At 39.4% G+C, this 20,438-nt stretch overlaps 2 protein-coding genes across 3 annotated transcripts in view; one reads left to right on the top strand and one right to left on the bottom strand.

Annotated features, from left to right (window-relative positions):
* The window catches only part of IQGAP2 (IQ motif containing GTPase activating protein 2), a 251,320-nt gene that overhangs the window by 159,289 nt on the left and 71,593 nt on the right, over window positions 1–20,438 (top strand). Inside the window, exons 10-15 of one of the 2 annotated variants that reach the window (XM_050944558.1) lie at window positions 93–256; window positions 805–892; window positions 6,280–6,443; window positions 7,098–7,258; window positions 10,486–10,610; window positions 13,113–13,276. In XM_050944558.1, the coding sequence (XP_050800515.1) occupies window positions 93–256; window positions 805–892; window positions 6,280–6,443; window positions 7,098–7,258; window positions 10,486–10,610; window positions 13,113–13,276 (866 nt within the window). The remainder of the gene's footprint in view (window positions 1–92; window positions 257–804; window positions 893–6,279; window positions 6,444–7,097; window positions 7,259–10,485; window positions 10,611–13,112; window positions 13,277–20,438) is intronic. The other variant, XM_050944559.1, reaches the window with a different exon arrangement.
* On the bottom strand, window positions 15,008–19,217 carry F2RL2 (coagulation factor II thrombin receptor like 2). Its single transcript, XM_050944610.1, has 2 exons — window positions 18,982–19,217; window positions 15,008–16,898 (listed from the first exon to the last, which is right to left on the bottom strand). Exons 1-2 carry the CDS (start codon window positions 19,043–19,045, stop codon window positions 15,808–15,810), a joined length of 1,155 nt encoding a protein of 384 aa, XP_050800567.1. The 5' UTR covers window positions 19,046–19,217; the 3' UTR covers window positions 15,008–15,807.

Genomic DNA, 20,438 nt, shown 5'->3' with positions numbered 1-20,438 from the left:
AGGAAGAGAGGTAGATACAAGCAGCAATTCATTTTTATTTTTTTTTGCGCAAAAAATGTTTTTGCCGTTTGTAAGCGTTGTTTTCCTTTCAGTTCACGTAGCTTTAGTCCAAGTGAATGAGGCTATTGACAGGCAAGATGAAGTGACATTGATGGCAGGTTTGAACCGTCCTGCTTTGAGCTTGTCTGGAGTTCTGCAGCAAAATTCCTCATGGTACCTAGCACAATTGTGTGACTGTAAAGAGCAGAGAATGCAGGTAATTGAATGGAATGTATGCTAGTATGACACTTGAGTTTGCATTTTTCTCTGCTTAAAATAGAAGTGACATCATCCTGAAGTCTGTAGCCTGAACTCTTCTGTTTTATGAAACAGTAAGGGATTTCGTAAAGTATTTTAAATGCATATTTTCCTAAACAATACAAAACTAGATGCATTTGCTGTAAAAAGCATGATGCATTGGTAAAAAGCTGCTAAATGACAGATAAAGGGAATGTATATGTATATATAAATCCCTTAATACAAAGCTCATTTTGGGAACTAAACTTCTTAAGAGTTTTATATAGCAGAAAGGTAATGTTGACATAAACAATGGTGAATAAAGACCATTATAGAGAACATCTGGATTAAGGCGAAAATCTGTAATTTTAAGTGAGTCAGAAGTTTATGGAAAAACAAACACTATTCTTCAGTGTGCCATTGTATTTGGTATTCAGCCAACATCATGGTCAATTCATAGTGGAAGATTTTCCCTTCCCCTGCAAATTTAAAAAGCACAATGACGTCTTTTTTTGTCTGATCTGTTAGCTAGCAGGGATTCCAATTTTGCTCAACAAAAGTGAGATACAGAAAGAAGTTAGTGTTGCCAATGAGGAAGCTGAGGCTCTCAAGCTTAGTGAGTAAATATTTTAATACTTATTTTCCTAATCACCATTTCATTACTCTTAATCAAACTGAAGAACTAAATCCACCTTTTTTGCATGTAAACAAGGTTTCTTTATAAATTGAAACCACATTGCATTTTATTTTTGCTACTGCTCTTTTCAATGTCACAATTGCCAAGTCACCAATCTGTGCCACTTTAGAGACACATTATTTTATCTGAAGTAGCTAACGCTTTTCTTGGCTGAATATTTTCAGCTGCTAGTGGACATACATGGCTAAAACGGAACATAATTCATGGCTTGTGTAAATAGACTTTTTTTGAATAGTCTTAATCTCTATCAAAAGGGAAATTTATTTACATCTTCTCTGAGTTAAAAATATAATCAAATTGAAGAAAAGCTTGCAGTCTTATGCAGCAGAGGAAACTAGATTATTTCTCATCTTAAAATATTTACACTTTTTAAAAATCTAGTCTGTCAGCCCATTTAATGTTTTAGTAGAGTTTATGTATGGCACAATGGATCTACAATATGTTGACTAATGTTTTATTTTTGAAAAAATTATAGTTAAGGGGGTTCTAGATTTTCAGCAGCACATCTATTGGCAATTGCTTCTCTGGCATCCTTTATCTGCTAGGAGCTTCAGCTTCTAATAAACTGCTGTCATATGTTGTCTGTGGCACGTGTTAGGGGCTGTTTTGTCTTCTGTGTCATTTAATATTTTTAATTCAGTCCATCTAATTCTTCTGATGCTGTGCAAAAAGGTCATTATAAGCCTAGTATGCTATGCTATAATATGTAGACATGCATATTTTATACAGCATCCAAGTCTCTTGTATAGCTAGTGATTTGCATTTTAGAATGATCCAGACATGGTGAATAGTATTTCCTTCTAGAGGACGATTGCTCTTGGGTAATGGAAAACTGAGGAGAGTAGTGCTATTTATTAGTATAGCTCCATCAGTGTTCTGGAGTAGGAAAAATGGGGTTGTTTCCTCTGTGACTTTTAAATAAATCAATAAAAGTCACGATATTGTGCTACCCACACGATTTCATGTGGCATGGAGAATTTCAATTCAGTTTTACTTCTAACCCATATTGATCAGTTTTCATTAGCGGAAGGCAGGTAAACAAATAAAACTAGGAGCTTCAAGAGGAGCCAGTTGTGGGTACCTATTAAAGAACTCAGAGAGTAGAGGCAAGCTGACCAAGGTACAAACTAAGGGCTTGGCTACACTTGCAGCTGTAGAGTGCTTTGGGTTAAACCAGCCTTCGGAGAGAAAACTAGGGAAAGCGCTGCAGTCTGTCCACGCTGACAGCTGCAAGCCCATTGGCATGGCCACATTTGCAGCAGCATTGGGAGCAGTGAATTATGGACGGCTATCCCAGCATTCAAGTGGCTGCCACATGCTTTTCAAATGAGGGAGGTGGGGTGGAGTGTGTTTGTATGTGGGGGGAGAGAGAGAGAGTGGGTTTTTTTGGAGTGCTGAGAGTGTGTCAACTTACAAGACAGCGTGCTCAGATCCCCCTAGTCCCCCTGCTTCTCTCTCTCACTTAGTAAACGTTTGCTTTGCCTGCTGCAGATAAGCAGCCGGCTGTCTGAAACAGAGCTCTGAAAAGGCACTTCTACATTCCTCAGCCAATTTCACAACAAAAATGAGAGGCCACTTAACTTAAGGGGATTATGGGATGTTTCCGGAGGTCAGTCAGAGCGCTGTAATGTAAATCCTCATTCACACTGGCCCTGGGGCGTCTCAGCCAATACGCAACAGCCGTTGTCCCTCTCGTGGAGGTGGAGTACCAAGAGCGCTCTAGCCAGGGAGTCAGAGCGCTCTATGTGCCTTGCCAGTGTGGACGGGGAGTAAGGTAGAGTGTTCTGGGAGGCTTTATTGTGGTATAAAGCGCCAGTGTAGCCAAGCCCTAAAACTAAATCTGACAGTACCACTGAAGCTACCATATGCATGATAAATACCCAAAAACTTGGTAAATGCAGTTGTGCACTGTGGACATAGATTCATAATAACAGAGTTGCATGCTCCATTCCTAAGCACGGAAGTCGTAGAAGACAATTGATGGCTGCAGATTTTGACGCTATTTTGTTGCTGGCTCCTGGAACTCTTTTATCTTGAGGCGACTGTATGCTGTCTGAAAGGCAAGCGCCTTTATATTTTTTTTAACCTCAAGAACGGCTAAAATATTTATTATACAGAACAAAATGCCCGGTAGGACTCCTCCTCATTTATTTCTCGTGTCCTGGCGCCAATGTACTCAGGCTCTGTGGGTTTGAACTGCTCTGAGTCTTATAATCATTCAGGTTCTCCCTATTGTGCAACTGGAGATCTCCACTATGAGCTTTCTACCTGAACTGGGTGGACAGAGCCCATCGCTGGCATAGACCAGAGTTGGTGGTGGTGGAAGCAGGCCCTGATTAGACACAGATCCAGGGGGAGGGTGGGCCTGAAGAGTAGCAGAGTTGGGGAGGACATGTGACTAATTTTAAACTGCATCTGACATTGACATTGCCTGTCCCAGCATGACTGCTCTCATCATAGCGTTGGTGAATGATGAGATCTACAGAGAATTCATAGTTAAATCCCGTCTGTCCCTGGTACTCACAGACTAAACTAAGAAATAAGTCACTCCTTCATTGAGAAGCACTAAAAAGGGATAAGCCCCTTAAATATAAAGATCATTCCTTTAAGGTTGATAGCCCGCCACCTGTGAAGGACACTGCTGAATCGGAAGTCTAGCTGCCACTTACAGCTCTGCTCTCCTAAGATCAAATAGTCATAGTACCTAAAATAGTAAGAAAAACTTGAAGATCAAGAACCTGGCATCTCACCTTTCCTCCTCCTGGCTCTAATTCAGCAAGGACCATAAGTAACATCTAATTTTAAGTGTAAGAGGAGTCCCACTGAAACCAGTGGGATTACTGTGTTTATATTTAGGTATGTGTGTAAGGTCCATGCTGAAGCTATGCCTAAAATTCCAATGTCTATCATGTTGGAAAGAGTATTAAGATGCAGAGAGAAATCCCCGGAAGTCTCAACCTTTCAAATCTCTGGGTGACTGTCTGTCAGTGAAATGTCCTTTTTGGCTCTGCCCTGGTGTCTCTGGTTTTTGTTCTTCAAGTGGTCCTTTTTTTGTAAGGACTTGTAGACTGGCTACTTGAAGAACTCGCAAGCCAAACTGAAAGCTGGTGGAAAGCATAGGCAAAATCTGAATCCTCCCCCTACTATTCTGGAAGCTGCCATTGCCGCTATCCAAAAAGCCTAGAGAAGCTCTCCAGTATTTAGGGTGTGTACTCACTCACTTGAAAAGCCATATAATAGAAATTGACTGTTACTACCCTATTCTCCGACATCACAGCCTCCCCTGCCAGTTTCTTTTCCAGCTCTCTCACCCAAAGTAAGCAATGGATGAGTCAGAAGAGTGTGGCTTGGTGGAAGATGGAAGAATGGCTGTGATTTTCTCTTCTCCCATCCCTCCCACCAGCAGCACATCCCAAGTGCCCTGTCTTGCCTTCCTTGGAATAGGCATCCTATTTTTTTTTTTTAAACCAGAGCTGGTTATCGTACTCAAACAATGACTTCACAAGTTTTTTTTTCCTCTCTGGGATTTTGGCCATTGTGATAAAGTTCCTCCTCTGCCTCGGTGGGTCCTGCGCTTATTGGCGGATTTGCTCACCTCAGTGATCTTCCCCTCTTGTGGAACCCACAGTCTGGGTCAGCTCCTCCTGTGTCTGATCAGGAGTTGCAAGGTTTGGGGGGGAACCCAGGCCCGCTCTCTACTCCAGGTTCCAGCCCAGGGCCCTGTGGATCGCAGCTGTCTATAGTGCCTCCTGTAACAGCTGAATGACAGCTACAACTCCCTGGGCTACTTCCCCATGGCCTCCTCCAAACACCTTCTTTATCCTCACTCCAGGACCTTCCTCCTGGTGTCTCATTAATGCTTGTCCTCCTCAATCCTCCAGCAGTACACACACTCACTCTCAGCTCCTTGCCCTCTTGCTCCCAGCTCCTCACACACAATCCTTCTCCTCTGGCTCCTCCCTGCCTGACTGGAGTGAGCTCCTTTTTAAACCCAGGTGCCCTGATTAGCCTCCCTTGATTGGCTGCAGGTGTTCTAATTAAAGTAGCTATCTCCACTGCCTTCTAGAAAGATCTTAATTGGCCCCAAGTGCCTTAATTAACCTGGAGCAACTGCCATTTGGTTACCAGGGTACTAGGGATTTGTTTAGCCTGGGGCTAACATACCTGTTTCTCAGTACTTTACTGTAGCCATCTGGCCTTGCCCCATCACACCATATATATATTTTAAATTCAAGACTGGCGTCGGAGTGCTTAACTCTTCCCTGGAGGATATGTTAAGTTTCCTTCAGGATAGCCTCAGCCAGGTTTGTGACCATCAACTCCTTCAGAGTCATAACTGGTGCAGTTAGGGAGACTGTAAGTTACAGTAATTGCAATTTCTTTGGCCTAAAAGATGAGATCTAGCACTCTTGGGCATCATCTGTTGTGTTGTCCTCGGTGTGTGTTTTAACCCACAGGTTTTTTTATTTTAGAGGCCATTTCTGAGCTCACTCAGGGATATACTTCACCTGTATTGAAGGAGGAGGAATACAGTAAATGTCACTAACAGTTTTTTTTGTTTAACAGTCTTTTAGATTGGCTTTCCCCAAAGTAGTTTAATACCATTTTAGTTAGCAGTGCTTGCAGTGGCTATTGAAATTCAGTCATGTTTCCTTATGAAAAAAATTAGACAAGTGCATATAAAAGAGAAGAGAATAGCAGAAGATAAGATGCAGCTTCTGTTTCTGTTTTACGCACAGTTTAGCTGATGGAAAATTCCAGTCACAACAAGTGAGCCACTATGGAACTTGGCAAACTTTTTACCAGGCTATTAAGGAATTGCTTTTAGCTTATCTTGTTGGTCACATTGGTGCTGCAAGTGTAGACTTGTCCTTCCTTGCTGTGTTGGACTCTTACTAGAAGGGGAAAAATGGGATGACAATGGAGATAGAAGAAATAAAACAGAGAAAGAAAGTAACATAGGTTGACATTCTGAGCTCAGCCTATTGGTCAAACTCAATAGAGAGGACATGGCAATCCCTGAACTAGTCAAGTCGTCTTTCAGGATAAGGTGGTCTAATGCATTGATCATTGACTTATGTTAAGCTGTTGATTGCCACATGCTTTTTTAACAGAAATCATTTTTGCAAGAATGTAAAGTAGTTTCAGTGTGTTTAAAAGTGCATCTCTTGCAAGTATACAGCTATAGCTTTCTTGAGCAATGGCAGCATATGATGTAATGTTGGGATATTGTTTGCCTACACAACATTTTAAAGAAAAAAAAGCAGATTAAAAAATTGATAGGATTTTTTCCTACTTTCCCCCAGAACTTGTAGCAGTTGACCATATCAATACTGCAATTCGTAACTGTGATGCTAATAAAACACTGGTTGCACTGATGAAACCAGAGGCCCAGTTGCCTGTCGTTCACCCGTTTGCTGCTGCTGTCTACCAGACTGAACTGTTCAACCTTCAGCAACAGAATGCTGTGGTAAGAGTGAAAAACTTATGAATTGTTGTTCAGTAGTGTGCAGTCAAGCCATAAAAGGTCAGGAATTACTGATACATTGTCATTTGATGCAGTTTTGTTACTTAGAACTATCAGACCATTTATCATACCAGATTATTCTAATTCCTTCCTTGAGGTGTATTGCATGAATATTCCTGGATTTTAATATAAGTGCTTGCCTATTCAGATTATATTTTCTTGACTGATTTGGCTCGTGCTAACTCTTCTACTGCAACAAGGTGACTGACCTTAATTTCTTTTGTTGTTGCATATGCTATCTCTCTCATTTTAAGGTTGACTGATTGATTGTTTTTTATGGAAAGTGATCAGCCGAACTAGAGGGAGTCCACATTCTGATTAAAGTTAGACTAGGCTTGATTGGAAGGACTATATTATGTGGGACAAGCAAAGAAAAAGCTGAGGAAAGGGAGACTATGTAACGAAAGCCTAGTTATTTAGTTCTACTACGCACAATACAGTAAGCTGACATTTCTATAGCTATGACATTTTCCTCCTATTTTTAATATTTTTTTTAAATCAAATCTATGCCTCCCTCCTTTTGGCATCTAGACTTTAATTAAACTGGCTACCCCTACTTGTTTAGCTTCATGACTGATGTATTCTATATTCCTATAGAGATATTTGGCACATGATGAACTTTCTATTGCTGTGGAAATGTTGTCAGCTGTTGTGTTACTAAACCAGGCCTTGGGAAGCAAAGACATCCTGGCAATAAAGAATCATCTCAGAAATCCATCCGTTGGCTTCAATAATGTGGAAGACGAAAACTTTCAACGGTAAAAGTTCATTTTGTCTTGTCCAAATGAGCAACAAAGACTTCTGCAAAGGGATGAGTGGGCAATTATCATCTATTTTCCTGTGTTGTGAGGTGAAGTTAAAAAGTCTACAAGCTAAACATTTGCACAATATTAACAGGAGAGAATATTAAGGATGCTCAGCTGTAATGCCCCATCTGCAAAAACTTAGGCCATCAAACATCATTGAATGTTTGAGGATACAGAGGTCGGGGGAGTGGAATGTTCTTGGAAGCTAAACGTCATGAGCTGAGAGGAGTTGCTGTTGTGGCAATGGATATCTGGACTTAGTTGGAAGCCGCTAGTCACTAGTATCTTACTGAATTTTTGAGAGCAGACCCGAGAATGAATATTGTGTGTGTAACGTAAAGTAAGGCTATCCTAACGAACCTGTCTTGCTTAAGAATGGTAGAAGCCTATGTGGTAAAAACCCTATTTGCTAAATAGCTGGGCACAACGTGGTAGTGTAGATACATGTTCCATTCAAGTTGTAAATTCAAATTCAAGATTAGTAGCTTTTGTTTGGTGTTTGATTTTTGTCACAGCTGTATACCACCTTGTGTTCTGATCCTGTCATATCTCACGTGCAAAGGACAGTCAGGCTGAATCAGTACTTGTATGGGAGACCTCTAATGAACACTAACAGTGCTACAGTAAGGAGTGTTGGTGAGGCATTAGGTAATACTTTTTTTCGCCACAGTTGTGCTTGATGGAATTCCCTGGGCACTGCAGCTGGACATGCTGCTGCTAGATGAGATGAAAGAGAGATCTTGACCATTGAAGATAGCTCTAACAATTACTGGATGAAATTCTGTGGCCTCTGTTTTGCAGATCAGACTAAAGGATCCTAATGGTCCCTTTTGGCCCTAAAAATCTATAATTTCATGGCATTTTTTAACAAGAACGGGATATGGTTCTTCCAGGCTACAGAACCTATACTTGCAAGGACCCTTGAGTTGAAAGGGGTACCTCAGGGTAGCAAAACAATTTGTGCATAAATCCTACTAGCAATGAGTAGAGCACTGCTCTCTCCTTCATGGACAGGACTTCTGCCAGTGGTTAGATAAAAGTTTTGTCCTGGACTTGGTGTGTTGCAGAGCAGCCTAAGGGGTCTGTCTGTTGCATGACACTACAGGCAGAAATTTTGAAGGTGTCCCTGAATCTCTCAGCTGCCTCCCCCTCCTTGTTGTTATATTGGCTATTAGGGATGACCCAAAGGAGAGAGGTATGGAGTCTATGTTGAATGTCCTCCCTCGCAGCCCACCAAGCCCCCAGGATCTTTTTTCTCCTTGGCCAGGTAGGAGAGAATAGGGCTTCCTATCCCTGTGGCTAAAAGCAAGACATTAATGTTTTGAGGGCAGGGGAGGAAAATTACTAAGTGGATGCTGCAGAATGGGGACGAGAAATTAAGAGCCCCACGTGAGCAGGTTAATGGAGAAGCATTAGTTGTGCTCCGAACAGCCTTGGCAAAACTAAATGAGTTATCCCTGAACTTCTTGCCAAATTCCACTTCTGATAATTACACTTTACCTACCTCTTGCAGTCATAGTTGGATGAGGTGTTCTTAACTTCCAGTTCTAAGATGCGTAGCATTGCTACAAGCTCTTAAAACACTCAACAAGTGGAAGAATTTCACTGATGGACTAAGTCAATGGTGGGCAACCTGTGGCCTGTCAGGGTAATCTGCTGGCAGGCTCTGAGACAGTTTGTTTACATGGACCATCCGCAGGCCCGGCTGCCCGCAGCTCCCAGTGGCCATGGTTTGCCGTTCCCAGCCAATGGGAGCTGCAGGAAGCAGTGGCCAGCACGTCCCTGCAGCATCTTGCTGCTTGCCACAGCTCCCATTGGCCAGGAATGGCAAACCGCAGCCACTGGGAGCTGTGGGCAGCTGGGCCTGCGAACGGTCAATGTAAACCAACTGTCTCGGGGCCTGCCAGTGGGTTACCCTGACGGGCCGCAGGTTGCCCACCACTGGACTAAGTGCTTTGGGATGAGTGACTATGGAAACGTTAAATTGTGCATCTCTGATATTTAACTTTATGATGTGATTTTTTTTAAAAAAAAGACTACACCTCCTGCTTTTAAAAGAAAAACAAACAAAAAAACAAAAAAAAAAACCAAGCAAACAAAAGGAATTGTGGCTGTTGTCATGAATTAATATAAACTTTTTAGTGTCAAAGAATAGCTCTGTAATTTCTTGGAATATGTTTCCATCTTCTCTTAAAATCATTATTTACTTGACACGCTGCATCTCCTTGAAATGTTTTTATATCTATTGGTAGTGTGGAGCTACTGTAAGGAAAGTGTTTTGGGGTGACATGATATGGAATTATTTCAGATCACAATATGAGCTTGCAGGGTGGTGCTGTGGCCAAAAGAGCTAATGCAATCTTTGGCTGTATAAACAAGAGAATGTCAAGCAGGGTTTGAGAGGTTATTTTACTTCTGTATATGGCACTGGTTCAAGCACTGCTGGAATACTGTGTCTAGTTTTGGTGCCTGTGATTCAAGGATTTGGAGAGGGTTCAGAGAGAACCTGCAGAGGGGTCAGAGAAGAGACTGGACATTAATTAAAGGATTAGAGAACGTGCTTTGTAGTGATAGACTTAGAGCTCAGTCTAGTTAGTTAAACAAAGACAAGATTATGGGGAGACTTGATTACAGTCTAAAAGGATCTACATAGGGAACAAATATTTAATAATGGGCTCTTCAATCTAGCAGAAAGAGGTATATCACAATCCAGTGGTTGGAAGTTTAAGTTAAGCAAATTCAAAATGCAAATAAGGCATAAAATTTTGACAGGGAGGGTAATTAACCATTGGAACAATTTACCAAGGGTTGTGATGGATTTTCCATCACTGACCGTTTTTACATCAAGATTGGGTGTTTTTAGAAAAGCTCTGCTCTAGGAATTATTGTGGGAAAGTTTTGTGGCCTCTGATATATAGGAGATCAGACCAATGATCACAGCGGTCCTCTCTGCCCTTGGAATCTGAGTCTCTGAAATGCATGTGTAAAGCCAAGTAAAGCAGCTTGCATGCTGCCTGCTTACATGGTGCCTGGCTGCAAACACTTACAATCAAGTTTTTCACTTTCATGTGCACTAGATTCATCCAGTAAGAAAAAAAATAATGAAATACATACAGTAAATGATGGACAATACATTTAATGACTCTTTATGATGATTTATGTTTTATATCTTCCTACAGTTATGCTGACACACTCTTGTCTATTAAATCAGAAGCTTCATCTCAAGGACAAGATTATTTAAGCTGGAATGATGTCCAGAATTGTATTGACATGGTTAATATGCAAGTTCAAGAAGAAAATGATAGTAAGTAATTTTAACTTTGTCTGAGGCAGAGGTTACTGTGGTCCGTGGAGCACTTGCTGGAGGTTTATGGAGTGCTGGCTTGCCACATAATGATGCTTTTTATGTTTAGCGGTAAAATTGCAATTAGACAGCCAAAAACAACCACTAATTGCTTTCCTAATATTTTCAGTATGAAATTGTGGTGGCTGCAATTAAAAATGAGAATAGATGTGTATCAGACACCATAATAAAATGTGGTACTATAAAAAGTTTCTATTTCGTAGTAGGCAATAGAGATTGGTATTTTGTCCTATAACAAAGATTTTTGCTCTTTTTTCCTAAGTAGATTTGGAAATTAGTAATTCCTGTTCCCCAGCATAGCATCTTGATGATAATTCTAAAGAGGATGACTAAAACAGTTATTTTAAACAAAACTCAGCGAAGACTTCTGTGCTGAATGCCCCTCCTACGTGTTGACTGGAGAGAAGGGAGCGTTCAATGCAGTAGTTATTGGCATTACTCCTTCTGTCTTTGAATCCTTTTTCACCTCTCTAAAATCTTCTTTGTATTTCCTGATTCACTGAAGGGGTCCCTGACTACATCACTTCTCTGACATCACAAATGCCATAGTTCTAGTGGAGGCAATAAGACTTCTATCCATCTGCATTCATATTGGGCCAATAATTCTGGTACTTAATCTCATTTTGGGACTACACTGATTAAGTTAAGTACAAGAAGATTTTCAGATGGGAGGGAGAAAGGTGGTAGTGGGTGGCATTTTACACACTTTCAGTGTTGACTGTCCCTCACATAATCCTTACTGAGGGCAGTCAGTACATAACTGTGTCAAAACCAATTCTTTTCCTGCTCTCCTTTAAAAAGTAAAATGGGTTTTTAATATAGAGAGCAGCTCATTGTGCTTATTTTTTCTTATCCTAAATTATTATCTAGCAGTGTATTTCCAAGTTGAAATAGTGCATGTTTCTTCAGTGGGTTTCAAACATTTGGGCTTTAAAAATGTTAGGGAATTGAGTTTTGGTTGATGTAACCCCTTTGCTGCTAGACAAATGCTCTTTTCAGCATGGTCTTTTTGACAAAACATCAAGCTGTGATGTGTACACTTCAGCAAAGAAGGGTAGTATTCAGCAAACAGAGCAGTTGTCAATAACTAAAATAGTCTGCCTTTTTACATAATCAGATCGATTGGGGGGGGGCGGCTGTTAAGCACATGCAGTGCTGCTTTAAGTCCATAAAACTTAAGGTGCTCAGTGTCTCAAACTTGGGCTTCATGTTAGTAACTTTAGTCCTAATGAATAGTAGCTGTTTTCAGATTGCATTGGTCTACTACTGCCCGCTGGCAGAGGGCAGCTCTGCTTGAAACGGTGCATAGTACCAGCAGGGCATTCTGAAACTTGCTACATCTAAATCAGGCCCTGCTTCCCAGTGCATAGAAATTCCCTTTCCTCACTGGTGGTGCCCCCATGGTTGTCATTAAAAACCCAGCTTACATCCGCCTGAGGAATAGCCAGTCTCCTAAGAGGTTATTGCCTTGTGAGGTCACATAACTATGACGTCACCAGTTCAGTTTTATATACACACTATGGAAAAACCTCAACAGATCCCAGGCAGCCACCAACTGGAATGCACACTGTCACAGGTGATGGCAAAACAATCTGCAAGAATTTATACTCCCTCTGAGACTTGGTGTAGCGGGGTTCTATGAAAAGCCCTCAGGACAGTGTGTTTCAGTGCTTTCTATTAACTAGGGTCATAATTTCTAAACTGAGTTGTCTAAAGATAGCTATCTAAATACACTTTAAAAAAAATCAGACCACTTTTTTCAGAACTGCTGCATACCCCATAGTTCAGTGAATTCAGTGGGAGCTGTAAGTGTGCAGCAGTTTTCAAAATTAAGGTACTTTTCCTTTAGGCAGCCGAGTTTGAGAACTTTGACTTAGATGAATGTTCCAGATACAATTGTTCCGTGATGTTAAAGTGGTGATGTTGATGATTTGAAAAGATATGATGATCTCCATAAATTGAGGTCAGAATATGTATGTGTATTAGGAAAACTAATATGTTAAATTATTTGGAATAGTCAGATATGAAAATCACTTCAGAATGATTTGAGCACTGCAACGTAAACAAGCCCAAACCTTTACACTAAGATGTTGAGTCTGTTTGTTTGAAGAGATGTACATGGATCATCCTACTGTAGAACAAAACGGGGAATTTCTTCCTTTTTAGAAAAGGATATGGGTTTTTTTTGTTTTGTTCTTAAATCAGATTCAGTTAAACAATTGGCTGTCAGAAGAGGGAAAATCTGGTCTCACTGGCTGGCTTGGCATGAACTGCCAATATCTGAGAAGAAAGACTTTAGAATTTGCTGCTGCTGCTTACCGTAACTTGATGTTCACACTTACTCATTTATGACACTATCCTTTTTTGAATAAACTTGATATGTGGCTGGGCTTTTACTATTATCACCTCTTTAAATGTTAATTTCCCTTTTTTCTTTCTTAGGAATTGTTGCAGTTAGCTACATTAATGAAGCTATTGACCAAGGCAATCCTGGGAAAACTCTAGAAACACTGCTGTTACCTACAGTCAAATTGCGTGATGTGAACCCAACAAATGCAAGGCATTATCAAGATGTTCTGCACGATGCCAAAGTGCAGAAATGCAAGGTAGAACCTCAAGTGGCTCATTGATACTTGTCAGTTTATTAAATGCCAAACCTGAATGTATGTTTGTCACATTTCTCCACCTCCACCACCATATTTTGTATGTTGGTCCCCCACCACCACCACCATATTTGCAGTGGTTGTGGTGTCTGTCTCTCTTGTGCCAATTAAAATATTATATGAGCACTAAGTAATTCCATCTCCCTCTGAAACTTTTATTGTGAATGGGAGCTGGGGAGGATAAAATCAGTTGTGCATGCTTGTCATTATGCATGTGATGTTTCCTAATTTATCAAATCCTGTCATGGTCACGTCAAATATTTAAGAATGTAGTATTTATGCCAGAATTGTGCTGAAGCAGTTATCTGAGCTGAGCGGGAGATCTGGCCTCTTGTTTCTGGGATTAGGGATGGATGGATATTTCACAGCTAGATGGAAAGCTGGGGCTTTTGTCACTGATGGGAGAGTTGAAGCATTGACAGTTGTCAAAAGAAATTCCTGGAAATTACTCTTTCCTGAACCCTCGCATTGCTTAAAAGTAAACTTTGGGTTTTTGATGGTCTTTTATGATCCCTTTAACTTTGACACCATTCTGTTGGTGCTGGTGGTGGTGGTGGTGGTGGTTGTTTGGTCACAAGCTTGCTGATTGTCTTCCTGATATGCTACTTAGAGTAAACCATCTTAGCAGGATACAATGTCAGCTTCCACATAAAGCTGTGCCTTGGCTAGCATCAGAGTTTTAGGAATTGTAAACAGATTAGCATAACTGCTTTCAGAATGTAATTGACCACAAGATTAACTATAGCTTTTGGCAAAGTGTTTAAAATATATTCTCAAGTATTCTATGTCTAACAATCATGCTGTACATTTCTAAGCTAAATTATGAGAGCTTTCACTGCATGGTCCTTAGAGTATTTATATATGCTGCTATAAACTATCTAGTCATCTGCAGTAACTACAATGAGGGGAGGTCTTAACGTTTTATGGAAGCTGTATTGGCTTTTGAAGTAAACCTTCACTTTTCCCAATTCTTATAAATTATGGGGGTACTCTGATTAAAAACAAACTTCATCGTAGTTCAGGACAAGAAATTTTAGAGTTTTCAGAAGCTTAAAAAGGCACTGAATGTAGTTTTCACATACTTACAGTTGCCCTCCTGTCCACCTTCTATGGACAGGCCGACACTGGGGGTTAAGTTGACCTAAGTTACACAACTCTAGCTACATGAATAACATAGCTGAAGTCGACATAGCTTAGGTCAACTTACTGCAGTGTCTACGCGAGAAACTCTCTCTTGTCAACTTACCTTATGCTTCTTGTTCTGGTGGACTACCAGAGTTGATGGGAGAGCAATCGGCGGTCAATTTAGCAGGTCTTCAGTGGGCCCACTAAATCAATCCCCCGATGGATCGATTGCCGCAGCATTGATCCATGGTAAATGTAGACAAGCCTTATTTTCTTCTTGCTTTTTGTGGTCCTTTCTCTGCTACTTTAAATATGCTTTTTCTCTCCTTTTGCTCTGTGAAAAACTCTCAAAAACGCAACCCAAATAACTGATTACTGCAAAGGAAGGAGTGAAACTTTTTTTTAAAAGTACGTATTTGAGAACGCAATATATTCAGTCTCATAAATTACAGTAATTTGGGGTGTTACTTGTAACAGTGGCAGGTAAACATTTTTAGACAGATATGATTTTAAGTTGTCTCCTTTTTAAACAGCGAAGACTATATTCAGTTTCTTCAGCCACTTTTTATTTTATTTGGCCTTTTACTGGCTAAACCAAAGTTCAATGAAATCCAGCATACTCACCATCCCTGCCCCCAGAAGAGCTCCTGTTCATATAAGCAGATGTTACCTCCAATTTAATTGTCATAGTTTTAAGGATGAGGTGTGGAGGTTAAAAGCAAGTGTCTGATTTGCAAGTATTAGGTTGGACTGTACCTGATTTTCATTACTCCAGTGCGGTGGTTCTCAGCCCGTGGACCACCTGCAGCCCAATTAGCACACAGCTGCAGTCTGTAAATGGCTTTTCTTACTGCACGTCAAAAGAGGGCAAAATAGAAATCCACACTGATCATAAGTTAGTGGTATTAGGTATTTTCAGGGTAGCCAACCCAAAGTTTTCAAAATGTGATATTGGCTTAAAAATACCATTTGAGTCTTATTTGCCCTCTGTTGTTGGAGCTTTTAGGATTCACATTTTTGGACCTTTCTCCATAGAAGTGAGGGCTAGAAACTTAATAATCTTTTTTTAAATGAAAACAGATTCTCACCTGAATCAGGAGTAGTGGCTTCAAGAACAGCACCAAAACTTGTGATAAAATTGCAAGACTGTATTTTTAGAAGTCATTAAGATTTACTTGCTTCCAAATTTTATGTTAAGAAGATACCTTTGAACTTCTGCTTTCTTTTTTCATTAAAAAAGACCAATTAGAATTTATAAAACAATAGTCAATTAAGTAGTGGTTTTTTTGATGAATTATCAGACATTTATATATCTGTCACAATAATAAATATTGGACATTTAATTTAACTCATTCTTCCCTGGATATTTTTACCATTGTGAGATACACATTGGATTGCTCTCTGATTTTGGACATCAGATAGTAAAGGAATGGATCAAGGCAACTGTTTAAACTGCTTAGAGACAAAGCAATAAGATAGAAAAAATACAAGCCATCTGTTTTGTTGTAGTAGTAATTAACGTGATGGACAATAAGTATGATGTTGCTTGGTGTGAAGCAGATGGCAAAAATCATGAGGATCAAGAGACTTATTTTAACATACCAAAACCACTTCCGCTCATAGGTATTGAGCGTTTGGATAATTGAGATGTAACAAAAAATAATAATGGTCAGTGGTATTACAAATCCAAAGATTGCTAAAGAGATGAAGTAGTAGAATTGGAATGGTGATAAAGTTTCACAGGCATTATGTACATCGTGGCAGGTAGAGATATTTAATTGTTCCAAGTAGTAGCTTTGCTTCATTATGCAGAATGGCAACATGTACAGGAAAACAATTGTCCACACAATTCCACATGCTAGTGTTGAATAGGTACGTTTTGGCAGACTTCGGTAGGTGAACGGATGAACAATAGCCACGTAACGACTGATGCTGATACACATGAGGAGTAGAATGGAGCAATACATATTGCCATAGAAAATGGCAGTCATAGCTCGGCACATTATTTCTCCAAATATCCAGTCGTTTCCATTGAGATGGTATGCTATCTTGAATGGCAGTATGATACAGAATAGAAAATCTGAAATGGCTAAATTTGTATAGAAGATGGCAGTACAAACAGATCTGATTCTGAAAAACAGCATCCACAGAGTGATGGCATTTGATGGCACACCTAATAAAACTACAAGAATATATGTTGCAGGTACTAGTTTGGTGCTCAAAGAACTACTAAGGTACTCCATTGTGGTATTGTTAACTTTCAGTATTGAGCCATTTGACTTTCCTGAAGAGCATTTGCGTTCTTTGTTGTGAACAGTCTTTGTCCAGCCTTCTATATCAGAAGGGGGAATATAATCATAAATGCCTTGTGGCATTCCACGAAAGGTCTTAATATTGGGCACATCTTGACTTGCGGAGCTGTTATCACCATGTTTAGAATCTACGATTTAAAAAAAGAAAATAGCTAAAACATAAGATATGTACTCTGGACAGAATCATGATGTATACCTTTTTTCTGATATAAATTAGTGCAGCTCTAATCTGAAGAATGAGTCTATAAAAATGGCATTGTGGTGTACTGTGTTATCTCTGATTCCTGTATCACATGTGGTATAGCAAACCCCTCATAATTGTATTTATAAATGGACTCTCAGCCCTGAATACTCAGCTGGCCTTGATCAAGCTGTATTCTTTCTGTTTTAAGAATAATCAGTTTTTTATGGTAGAATTATGCTTATGACATCTGTGCAACATCATTATCTTTAGTGGATTTTCACAGGTGTAACTTATTGAAATTGATAAACCATGCTGATGTACAAAGAGAATATAATTGTTGACTCACATGCCTCAACTTTTGGTTCAGCAGTGCAAACAGGAATAATAAGCAGTAAAACTTTTGTCACTTAAGCAAGCACATATGACTGTGTAAAAAGTAAATATGTTGAATAAGATGGTTCCATTTTTACATACCCATTTTTCAAATTAGAACTAATGTAGAAATGTTTGCCCTTTTATCTTTACATATAAAAATCTTCCTTATATGGTATTCAAACACCCAAGAGTCTTGTCCCCACCCTTTTTTAAAAATAAATAAATAAAAAGCTAGCCACTCTGGCTCTTTACCTCTTGGCTCAGAAGGCAAACCAGATTCCCTCCTGTTAGCATGAAGAAGCAATGATATAGCTTCTACTCTCCATTGTTTTGGGGCAGGGCAGCTATAGTCTTAAGTACTGAGCATGGGGCTGATCATCTGTGTTTTATTTCTGATTCTACAGCTGGCAAATCTATCTGCCTCAGTTCCACCATGTGGTTATCTTTATTTTGCAAAGTGCTTTGAAAAAAATATTATGTATGTGAAAAATGCTACGATGGTAGCTATTAATTTACTTGTCTGCAATTCATTACGCTTTTGCAGATAACTCTGAAAACGCCACTGAAGTAAACATTCTCTTACTATGTAGACAAAGATTAATGAGCATATTTAGCCTCTTCTCCTAATGTCAACAATCCTGATAAGGCTTAGCATGGAATTTTGTAAAGATGTGCTAGTATTAAAAGTGTTCAAAACAAAAAGTGTGCAAAACAATAATAATCCTACTTTACACCTATGTAATGTCTTTCACTTGACTCTTGTAGCCATAATAAAGTTTTTGCTATTTGTATAATATATAATTAGAATCCTAGCTCCAGAATTCTGAACAAACTGTAAGATGTAGAGCAGTCCTATTTGAATCTTTGAATCCTAGTCTTTTTGTCCTAATGTGACATAACTAATTTCTTCTGGATTAAAAAAAAAAATACAGGAAATAACACTTAGATCCAGGCATTACAGCCATGACAAAATACGCATAGGAAGCAGATCTGAGTAAGACTATACTATTTTTAGTCACATCTCTGGGCTTGACTGCGCTTTAAAGAGACTGGTGTATCAGAGCATTTTAAAATAAATAAATACAAAAACAGTTAATCTTCTTAGAAAATGCCTAGTTCTGCTCCCACTGAAAATGCCTAGTTCTGCTCCCACTGAAATCATTGTGTTTTTTCTCACAAACTCCAGTGAGACTCTGGGCCCAATGTTTTGAAATGATGGCTTTCCCCAGGTATTTAGGATACAAATTTACCTCCATCAACTGAGTTTTCCTTCCAGTGGTACCTTCTGTGAAGTGTTAATCCTGTATTCATGATGCCCTCTTTCTACACAGAAGGTGTGATCCCACAAATTCAGTACTATCACAACACTGTAGGAACAAGTACTGTAGGGGAAATGGGTTGTGAGGGAAATCACATTTCAGTAAACACAAAAACAATTGCATTTTGTTTGTCAATTAGCAAAACTATCAAGGGCTGCTGTGGGGAGAAATTCAAGATAACTGAAATAGAGCAATCAAAATCTGCCTCAGCTGAGACTTTGTATGCAGTATATCAACCTGCTGACAAAAGCATCTAAAAAATAAGCACAGTGCTCATGGTACCAGCTGAAATATACAGATAATTTAAAATACACCTAGAACCAGAGGGCTTACCTCTTTGCTGTAGACTTGAGGACAGAGACAGCAATCCAGTTATAATTAAGACCAATGTTTTCATTGTTGCAAGTTAAATCCAATTGGAAAAATGCCTCTTCAATTCAGTTGAAAAGGTTTTTAAATCCACATTTTTTGTGTAAAAGACCTTGGGGTTTTAGTCTGCCATCCAGAAGCATTCTGTGTGTACAGGACTTATAGAAACTAACTAGTTTGTTCTTTCTCTAGTACAGCAATAGGGTGTGACATCTGAATATGTAAATACACATGATTCAGTTTCAACCTCTGGCTGATACGGAAGAGATTAAATTGCTTTAACTTTTGTAATTTAACTCCTAATTTACCAAGAACATGAAGAGTTTTTTAGTCTTTCTGTACTTTGTTGGAATTTGTACATAAAATATTCAGAAGAAAATATTTCTGCATAGAATATTCACAGAAAGTGTATGACACCTGGAGTCCCCAATCAAAGATCAGAGCCCTGTTGTGCTAATATGTACAAATATGTAGCTAAAAGGAAGTCCATGTCCTAAAGGCTTACAAACTTGATTAAATTACAAGAGGAAACAAATGCATGGTGTTGGTGGGGATGGGGAAGGGAGGATGAGGTAACAAGGATTCAAGCATGTTTCACACAGACTAGCTAGACTCTGCTGTAGCTTGTCACCTGCCTATCAGTTACCAATTGACAGTGGTCTGTAGGCTGTCCTGTCTCGTCTGCCTTGTTTAAACAGTTCCTATCCCTAAACAGCCTACATCTTTAGGAAATGTTACACAAATTTTTTTAAAGCTTCCTGTGTGTCACATGATGAATGACTAGCTTCCAGCAGGCAACTTCAAAATGCTGGACAACACCACTGGCTTCCAACTTGCTGATAAGCTTAGAATAACAAATTATTACCTGGCCCAGGAGCCGTATGCTTACGAGCACTGTAATAATTCTGAAAAAATCTGAGATCCTGGAGTTAATATTTCATGCCTCACTCCCCAAGATTCTAGCTGAAGTTTAATGACTCACCCTTTAATGATACTCTGAACAATGTAATTTTGATTTGTAATAGCTGCAACTACACTTCAAGTGAGTCTCTGAGATATAGTTGATTCTGATCATGCTTATGAGGCATTTCTGTTTTGAAATCTTTGTGCTCATGCATAGCTTATGTGCAACTTGACAGTTTGGTAGGAAGTGAAGAGTATTTTGAGTTTTAATTAAAAGTTCTTTGAACCGGATGCCAGAATTAAAATATTCTGAGACTAATGTGAGACTGTTGTATTGTAATTTTATAAGAAAATAATCAAACAGTAATGCATTCTACAAGCTTACAGTTGTTTCCTCTGTAAATCCTCGTAGCAAACTTGGGGAGGAGAGGGCGAGAGAAAAATTACACTAACTTAAAAGTAGGAGTTGACTTTTTGTTCCTGCTGTTTAAGGCTCAAAAGTGTGGGGAAAGTGACCT

The sequence above is a fragment of the Gopherus flavomarginatus genome, chromosome 3, assembly GCF_025201925.1.
Source record: "Gopherus flavomarginatus isolate rGopFla2 chromosome 3, rGopFla2.mat.asm, whole genome shotgun sequence".
Taxonomy (NCBI): domain Eukaryota; kingdom Metazoa; phylum Chordata; order Testudines; family Testudinidae; genus Gopherus; species Gopherus flavomarginatus.
The sequence above is the reverse complement of the archived record's forward strand: the minus strand, read 5'-3'. Positions and strand labels throughout refer to the sequence as shown.

What these genes read in the sequence shown, in the direction of transcription:
- F2RL2 (XM_050944610.1), bottom strand. Translation starts at nt 19,045, where the DNA reads ATGAAAACATTGGTCTTAATTATAACTGGATTGCTGTCTCTGTCCTCA. An exon ending in CTCAAGTCTACAGCAAAGAG is followed by an intron (nt 16,899 to 18,981) that starts GTAAGCCCTCTG and finishes TTTAAATCGTAG; the next exon opens with ATTCTAAACATGGTGATAAC.